At 36.1% G+C, this 9,618-nt stretch overlaps 1 protein-coding gene and 1 long non-coding RNA gene across 3 annotated transcripts; one reads left to right on the forward strand and one right to left on the reverse strand.

Moving 5' to 3' along the window:
- On the forward strand, positions 1-2,307 carry LOC109099646 (outer dense fiber protein 3-like protein 2). Its single transcript, XM_042777967.1, has 3 exons — positions 1-173; positions 807-923; positions 1,606-2,307. The coding sequence occupies exons 1-3, from the start codon at positions 26-28 to the stop codon at positions 2,091-2,093; spliced, it is 753 nt and encodes a 250-aa protein (XP_042633901.1). The 5' UTR covers positions 1-25; the 3' UTR covers positions 2,094-2,307.
- LOC109099661 lies at positions 2,018-5,632 on the reverse strand. 2 transcript variants are annotated; one of them, XR_006162777.1, is made up of 6 exons: positions 4,703-5,632; positions 4,450-4,568; positions 3,670-3,764; positions 3,111-3,254; positions 2,806-2,951; positions 2,018-2,121 (listed from the first exon to the last, which is right to left on the reverse strand). It is a non-coding gene; the product is annotated as an uncharacterized LOC109099661 (long non-coding RNA). The 2 variants fall into 2 exon arrangements; XR_006162776.1 differs by lacking the exon at positions 2,018-2,121 and having other exon boundaries at positions 2,523-2,951.
- Between the last annotated feature and the right edge of the window lie 3,986 nt (positions 5,633-9,618).

Genomic DNA, 9,618 nt, shown 5'->3' on the forward strand with positions numbered 1-9,618 from the left:
CCAAACCAATTTCAATAAATGCTAAATGGCTCCACACTCTGTTTTTTTGTTTATGCCCGCAGGGCCCGGACCGGGGCGTTATGCTCTTCCACCCACTATCGGTTACATAAACCATGACTACACCAAACCCAGCAGCCCGGCCTATTCCTTCCACAGCCGCATGAGCAGCAACAGTGAGTGACATGACATGAAATCAAACACTTCTCACACCGACAGATGACATGATCCACTTAACTAATGCTGGGTTCAATCATCTGAGAATGCTTTTAATATGCATGTTCATGCATAAAATGGATATACATCAACATGGCACTGATATGAACTGATAATTTCATAGATTAATTAGTGTCTATTATGCAGTACTGAAATATTAGGTGGATTTACACACACACTTAAAATCCTCATGGTAGGAACTGAGAACACCCAGTCTGATCAAAGTATTCATACAAAAACCTTGCACATCTGGACTTTATATCACAAACAACAGCATCCAATATAATGATTAATGTTATTTCACTGGCATATTAAGCTGATAAAATCCACATGTTTGATTTTAATCCATATGTTTGATTTTAATTAACTTTAGCATTTCTGTAGCTCAAACAGTAGAGCATGGCAAGGTTGTAGACTCGACTGCAGGGAATGCATGAAAATATTCAACACTCTCAGAAAAAAATTATACAGAACCTGCCACTGGCAGTTTTACCAGTTTTTTTCTAAAAGTGATGTTGATTTGCAAACAAGCGTCTGCCAAATGTAATTCAATAAATTCTGATGTGTTTTCTCATACTGTTGCTTTTGAATAGTGGTGTCTGTGGATTCCAGTCCAGGACCGCAGTATCATGTAGATGCCAAAATGACACGCTTTGGCAGAGACGGTACCCCATCATACTCCATGCTGGGCAAAAAAAAGACAGGTGGGGGTTTTTCTGATCTGACTCTATATGCATTGTTTGCAATAAACAAATTGTTTATATAAACATAATTAATATCTTTAAATCATTAATTTTATATTTATCCATTGTTATTTCGATTATGTCTTTCGCTATGCTGCATCATGGGATTGTAGTTTTTTCCCTCAGTAAAGCTGTTAAGTACACAATCTTGTACCTTTGTATTTTTGTCAGATAATTAAACATGTTTGTAATGTTGTGATATACCTCATAGCTGGTTGGTTTGGTTCATGGCTTATAACTGTTTAATGAAGACCTTTTTTTTTTTTTAAATCCCTTTGGGAAAAATAAATGGAAAACAATACTTAAGGCTGCTGAAAAAGTAGGTGGGCACTGTTTCACTCTATAAGAAAAAAAAAATAGGGTGGGGCTTAAATTTTATCCATCTGGGATTGGTTGTATAATGGAAATGGGCATTGCCAGAATGTAAGGGTTCACTGAGAGAAATTGGTAATATCATCTGAAAAATAGTGTAGTTGTTTTTCTTTTTGGAATAACATGCACATGCACTTTTTGGATTGATCATGCATAATACAAATGGTAATGTGTATTCAGAAAGCAAATAGCATCATTTTATGTCATATTCACATTAGCTTTTAAGAGGGGATGCATAATCATATAAAGAAGTTGCTGATTCTCTGTTTTTGATCAGCTGATACATTCCAGACTCCTGGACCTGGAGCCTACTGTCCTGAGAAAGCTCCACCTTTGAACCTTCACCACAGACCTCTGTCTTACACCATGGCCTTCCGTACACGCTACCGCAGTGTGGATCCTGTACCGGCACCCAACCGCTACACCTTACCCAACCTCTTCAGCTCTCACGTTCCCCACAAACCCTCCAGCGCCAGCTTCACCATGTCAGCACGCAGGAAAGCAGGCGGCCCATCGGAGGACCTGTCCATGACCCCAGGGCCCGGCCATTACAACAGCACAGATCCGAGCATTTACCTGAACAGACAGCCTTCTTTCTCCATGCACAGCCGTTTTAATATTCCCACCGATGACACTCGGAAACCTGGCCCAGGCACACACAGCCCAGAAAAGGTGACAGCATACCTGCATCGTGCACCATCTTTCTCCATGGGTGTTCGTCACTCAGAGTTTGTAACACCACTGATTGTTGACGTATTAGACTGAAGGGTTTCATGCAGTGTTTTGTGGGCACCTACAAAAAAGGATTTGTTAAGGGAAAAATAAAGGTATAGGAACAATTTTCCTTACCTGACATCTGGAACATTTTTAACATTCATTAACCTCAGTTATTTTTTTAAAGGGATATTTCACCCACAAAATTAAAGGTTTGATCTTTAATTTTTGTTTGAATTATTTCTTTAATTCTTTTCTGAATGGGTTTATAAACATGGTTTTTCCTTTTAACAATTTTTTTTTAATTGAACATTTAAAAATTGTAAAATGAAATAAAGCTGAAATAAAAATCGAATCAAATATAAATATTAAATGAAAGACATTAACTTGAATGAAAATTATACATTTTTTCCAATGAAACCAGGATAATAAACTTTTCTGTACAGCTTTGTTACTTTGTTACATTATTTCTTGGGCTGCTTGAAAATGTGTGATTTTTACTTATTTATGATATTTATTATTTATTTATTTCAAAACCAGTTAAAATCAGTTAGATAATAAAGACTAAATAAAAAAAATGTTTTTTAACATGCTTACAAACTTTGTGATTACATGCAAGTGGAGCCATGCTGGGTGTGTATTATTTTTTTTAATTTAGTAGATTCTGCACATTGAGCCTGTCAAACAAAGTTATCCTTTGGTGACACAATAAACACTGCAATTCTAACACTTCTGGTTAATGTAGTGTAATGTAATGATTCACCACATCGGATGACAGGCATGGTGGCACTTAACGGTGCACTCCACTCACTGCTCTGTCATCCAGGGATGATATTTGGATGTACTGTAGTAAGTCTTTTCTGCCACCAGTTCACTCAAAACCATTTTATTAGACCCATAAGGACCCAGCTAGAAAACAAAGAATGTTAAATAATTAAATGAACTTCATAGTGACTTTTCAAGTGACTTTTCAAATAGTTCTGTTTGGTGCCTTTTGTTTCAGTACTTTACAGCTAGAAATGTAGTTGCTTTTAACACAGCTGAACATGGTCTACACAGGAAACTCACGGTTCTTGCTGTCTCAGGTTTGCCCCAGTGGAATTTCACTGTGTATTTAAGGAGAAAGTTGACAGGATCTGGCCAAGTGGGTGGTGGACCTCTTCCTGCCTGGCATTACCATCACGCTCACATTCACCGGAGGATCAGGTTTCACTACAGACCAACAAAGAACAAGAATTTAAACACTCATTATGAGCTCATGACACATGCATCAAGATGGAAACACTGATACAATCTTTAAAATACTGCAAAAGCAGCTGTTTCATCACACAGAAGTAAGGTTTTCTAACATAGATCAGCCAAAGCTTAAACTGATATTTTTTGGATGTAAATATTTGATTTATTTATTATTACAATTTAGAATGTCAGAATTTTTTATATTCATTATATGATTAAGTTTTATTATAATATTATAACATTAAAAAAATAATAATATATAATGGTGGAATAAATGAAATGGTAGAAGAGGACTATGAAATCTCACCTATCTGTTCAAAAATAATTGCCAATACGCGTGTTGTGCTACCCAGAGCATTAATAGCTGTAATGTTGATAAGAGTTGGTATACCTGCAAAAATCTCCAGTTCCTCTAGCGCACATTGCCTGTCTTGTTCTCCCCATTTCTGGCATTGATGGGAACTTGCTAGCGGGTCTGAAAAGCTCCTAAATTAAAATTCAGAAGGGCCTCAGCAAATATTCTGAACAAATCATCAAAAATATGGTGAGTTATACAATTAGAGCAATTACAACAGGTGTACAATTTAAAGTACAGCACAATATTCAAAACAAAGCAATATATAAATACACAATCTCTAACATCTTTTAAACTTTTAAAGGAACAGTTCATTCAAGAATTCTATCATTATTTACTCAAAATGGTCATGATAATCCAAACCCATTTATGAGAAATGATGTCTGATTCATGAACAAATCATTCTTTGAACTGGATCTTTTCAATAAATCAGTTTATTTGGGTCACAAAACCAATCTGAATGATTCACTCATGAATCAGAAGCTATTGCAGATTCATCAGAAGACTTGGAATACAGAGCATATGTACATATGGACAATTTACTGATATTTTATGGTGCCTTCACATACTTTTATTTATTTATTTATTTTTAAATAGCATCCATTTATAATTCAAACTTTTAAAACAAGCTTGTTTTAACAAAGCATTTAACATACTGTATACAAATGAACCTTACTTTAAGTGAACAGTTCTTAAGAAGAACCATTTTTTGTGTGTGTGAAAAACATTTTAATAATCTAAAGTACCTTTTTTTTCCACTATACAGAACATTTTGTGCAATGGAAACATGCCATGGATGTTAAGAGTGTAAGATACCTGTATGTAGCAATATAATGTGTTGGAAGTATTGGGTCTGGAGTCAGCGTCCAAGAGCATATTGCTTTTTTAGGGTGACTTGGAGACCAACAATGCACATCCGGGATGAGAGGGGGGATCTAAATAGAGCAAACATTACACAGGGTGAAATTTCATTTTAAGCTCCTTGTGTCATAAGAAAAATAGTGAGACATTTTACCAGACTAACATGTAGAGTATATATAGCATTAAAGTGAAATATGCATAATCCTACATCCCAGGTGTAGAGATACTGTTTGTATCATATCTCCATTCGGTTGGTGGCAGGTGTAGATGCCTTGGTCCTTCAAACTGGTGTTCTGTATGGAGAGAACAGGGCTTGAGACAAGCACTGAACTGTTGAATCTCACCCCTTTTTCTTCTCCGTCAGTGCATGGTATCTTCACAGATGAACCCACAGCTACAAACAGGTCTATTGAGGGAGGTGAGGAGGAAAAGAGACAGGCTTGGACAGATCCAACACTCTGTATGTGTGTGTTTGTTTGTGTGTGTGTGTGTGTGTGTGTGTGTGTGTGTGTGTGTGTGTGTGTGTGTGTGTGTGTGTGTGTGTGTGTGTGTGTGTGTGTAGAGGTGTCTGTGCATGAGACAGTAAGAGTATGTTTTCTGAACAAATAAACCTTACCTCGATTCTCTGGCTGTAAGTTTGTCCTGTCTTGGCTAAAAACTCCACTTGTTATGGCTAGTGCTCCAAAAACATATATCAAGCACATTTTTGGTGTTTTATGCTCACAAACACGTAAACAGGCACCAGTGTAAAAATACATGTATTTTCAAAAATTCATGTATACGTGTATGAGGGTCAGTAACACATTAAGACATACAAGATGATAAAAATGTAAAATACAACAAAACACTTTGTGTTTAAAAATTTAGTTTTAAAATCATGTGCAAATTCTAATTATTTCATGAATAAATTAATAGATCTCAACACACACAAAAATGAGTATTCAAAAACTAAATGCAGAACTGAAGCCAAAAAGCATGAGTTCAGTAACCCTCTGTATTACATAATGAATTGATAATAAAGGAATAGCTTGCCCAAAAATGAAAATTTACTTAAGATTTACTCACAGATGAGTTTGTTTCTTTATCAGAACAGATTAGGATAAATTTAGCATTACATCACTTGCTCACCAATGGATCACCTGCGTGAATGGGTGCCGTCAGAATGAGTTTAAACAGCTGATAAAAACATCACAATAATCCACAAGTAATGCACATGCAGGATTCTTCCTGTGAAAAAGTCCATCCCCTGTTGTCCTCTCACATTAAAATTGATGATGGATTTGTTTATTAGAAACATGCAGCTTTTTGCTTCACAAGATGTTAATTGATGGAACAGAGTTGCATGGATTATTGTGAAGTTTTAATCAGCTGTTTGGACTCTCATTCTGACGGCACCCATTCACTGCAGAGGATCCATTGGTGAGCAAGTGATGTAATGCTAAATTTCTCCAAATCTGTTAAGATGAAAAAACAAACTTATCTACATCTTGGATGGCCAGTAGGTAAGTTTTCAGCAAATGTAAACTTTTGGGTGAATTATTCCTTTAAAATAATGTTTACTACTACTACCTACTGGGTCAGTTCATACAAATAACCACCGATAAAGGGTTATGAAATATTAAAATCACAGTTTCCTCAAACAATAGATACTGCAAACAAATAATGTGTCAACAGGTCATTAGTTTTATATTTGCAAAACAGAAACAGGACACACTTGTGGTTAATAAAACAGATTCAATCTAAGAAGGTATTTTGACATCATTACAGAATCGCAAGCGTTTACGTGGCCAATGACAACAGCACCCTGCCGTCCAATCACTGTATTCATACCTCAAGGTGCATCTAAGCTGATCTAAACAAAGTGTGTTATATAGTGCCTTATAATTTATAAAATATTTTATCCAGCCCATCAATTATAATTTAAACTTAGAAAGAAAAAACTCTCAGTTTACATACTGAAGGATTCAGTGAGTGGTTTTCAGCTACCATGTGGACTGTGATATAATGAGGTCAGAATACTTTTGTAAACAGCACAATGTGCTTGTTTATTGAGTGTGTAGGACTGTTCTCATTCTTCCATTCTTCTATTTTCACAATCCTGAGTGAATACTTAATTCTCATAAGTCTTAAAAATGCAACAACTTTAAATGAAAACATGTTTTGCATTTGAGCTCTTTGGCTGAGACTGAGAATTAAAGGAGACTGAGATTAGTATCGATGAGAACCGAGGACTCACATACATTGACAGATGGTATTAAGGCCATTTTGTAATGTTTGAGGGATTCATAAGATGAACAGAATTGAGTTGTTTTCGGATGTGTCTTAATATTATGCTGTTACAGAGTAAGGCCTGCTGTCATGTCTTTATGCATCCTGGAGACTAAATGGTAGGATCTGTTGTTTGACAAGTTTAAAGTCTCCAACAGATACCAAAATCTGTTATCAAAGTAAATTTTTTTGCTCAAACATTGCACTTTCATGCCTTCATGGGATCATCTGAGTTTTTGGATATGTTTAATTGAATAATCTTCTGTTAGGTAGGTGTTTACTTAAAAATTATCCAGGGAAGATAAGCAGAAACAATTGCTTAATTAAATTAGACCTATAAGCTTTTAAAGCAAGAACTTTAAAATTAATGATAGCATAGACCAGATAATCTGGTCTTGGAAGAATTCGATGAGAACTTTTCAAAGATCAAACTCCACCAGCCCATGTCTTTTTAAGGCTTTATGTATGATACTTTCTGTGTCTTTCCAAATTCCAGATGAGGTAAGAGGTATCAACTGCCAGCAAACAAACAGTTTAATTTTGATTATTATTGCTGTAAAGGATAAGATGTTATCTATGAGCCTTATGACATCACAACAGAACCTTTAAATGATTAAAAACAGAAGCTTCTGGCTCTTCTGAGGAGGAGCATTTGCTTTAATGACAGCAGCGCTCAAGCTGCCTGAACTCCAGAAGTCTGCATAAAACCTGATGAGCATGTTCTCCAGCATGATTTGAATATGGTTTAAATTAGATTTTCAAAGTCGGCTCAGACCTTTGAACCTAAACACTGAAGACGGAAAGAAAGAAAGAAAGAAAGAAAGAACTAACAAACTGGGGTTATTAGGCACCATCTAGTGGTTATTGGACATTATTGCATTTTATTGGGAACTTACGTAATTTTCAGTAGTCCACCCGCGAGGGTAGCCATTTATCCATTTGAAAATCAATAAGGTAGTCCACACGACTGGTGAGCAGTTTTTCTGAGGGGTTGTGTGAGGAACACACGCAAATTAAGGTCACTATTTTCTTTTAATCTTCAGTCAACCTTTGTGGATCTCAAATATTATTGGCGGTCGCGTCTATAACGTGACACGCTACACAATGGCGTCATAACCGTAGACTGTATAAATTCATAACGTCCAGCAGCGCCATTTTTAATTGAACGTGACTGCGGAGAATGCAAAGGGAAAAACCTTCAGTAAATAAGGAACTAAATTTCAGTTTGTTCGTAAGAATCTTTACATAAAGCTATTGAATGGTTTAAGGAAACTCGATTAAGTCTTATGGATTTTACTCGTTTTACCTTTAAAAATATCGTCTTTAATTACGAATGGAGTGGCATGACATGGGGTGAGTAATGACGGAATTCCTTTATGTTGTTGCTAGCAACTGTTATGGCAGAAATTCCAGTTTTAAAATTGTCAGTGGCTCGCGGCACTGTCAAACTGCTTGTCAAAAATGGCGGAATTTTCAGAAAGTGTTGCTGATTAGATTAGCTAGTTTATGAACCAAGTGGATTATCTGTGGTATATCATCATGGGTGACAAATTATGGTAAGATTTTATGGTGACTTGTGAATTTGGTAATTTTTCTATAGGCTACCCCTGTTCCCATGACACCAAAATGCTTTTTTTGTGGTATGAAACAGAGAATATTAAACATCAACAGAGTGAATTTGGCTAAAATAAAGCCATTCAGTGTGAAATAGAGAGGTAGGGATGGGCATATCGATCCTAAAATATCGATATATCGATAACGTTACTGATGCGAGTATCAAAAGTATCAATACTCAAATAAAAATAATGATACTAAGGTGTGCTTTTTACCAGTGATTTTGTTAATTTAACAAAAAAAAAAAAAATTGCATTCAATATGCATTGAATTGGACAAATAACCTGTGTTAATGAATAATTGTGTAGGATAGAACTATTTTCCTGCTCATCTGAACACACGCAAATGCTGCAAGACCGAACCAATCAATCACAGAGAGCATTCATTCACTTCTGACAGTGCATTCAAAAAGGGTTGCGTTTAATATAAAGTTAAGTGGGTATCATTACCCATTTTACGCTTAGTAATTTAATACATTTCTTAATTAAAAAGTTCAGCTTTGAAGTATCATATCGGTATCGATATCGACGATACTGGCCTTTAAAAGTATCGGTATTGTATTGGCAACAAAATAAGTGGCATCGCCCATCCCTATAAAGAGGAGTAACCGATTTTGTAACCTGTAGTGCTGCCTTATTGGATTTGTTGACTCTGCTGTTTATCTGCAGCTATTCCTATCAGGCCAAAATGTTTTTGGGCTATGAAACATCACAGAGTGAATTTGGGTAACATTAAAGCTATTCTTTGTGAAATAGAGAGGGGCAATAAAATGCATAAACCTGCCTTGTTGCATTTGGTGACCCCGCTGTATATCTGCAGCTGTTCCTATCAGGCCAAAATGCTTTTTGGGGTATAAAACAGAAGATTGAAAATCACCATAGTGAATTTGGGTAACTTTAAAGCCATACTGTGTGAAACAGAGAGGAGTAACAGATCGGGACAGTTCGGTAAGCTGTATTGCTCTCTTGTCAGATTTGGTGACCCTGCTGTATATTTGCAGCTGTTCCCATTAAGTCAAAATACTTTTTGTGGTATGAAACAGAGGAGTTAAGACATCACCGGAGTGAATTGTATGCAGGACTTCATTCAGTCCGGTTAAACCCCACCCCACCCCTTCACACTCATGTTTATCTGCCTCCACAGATGTGCAACGCCAACAATCTTTTTGATAATATGTTACACTCAATTTTACATTACAGAATGGAAGAAGAAACTAACAAACAGGTTACACTACCCCATGCA

The sequence above is a fragment of the Cyprinus carpio genome, chromosome A2, assembly GCF_018340385.1.
Source record: "Cyprinus carpio isolate SPL01 chromosome A2, ASM1834038v1, whole genome shotgun sequence".
Lineage (NCBI taxonomy): Eukaryota > Metazoa > Chordata > Actinopteri > Cypriniformes > Cyprinidae > Cyprinus > Cyprinus carpio.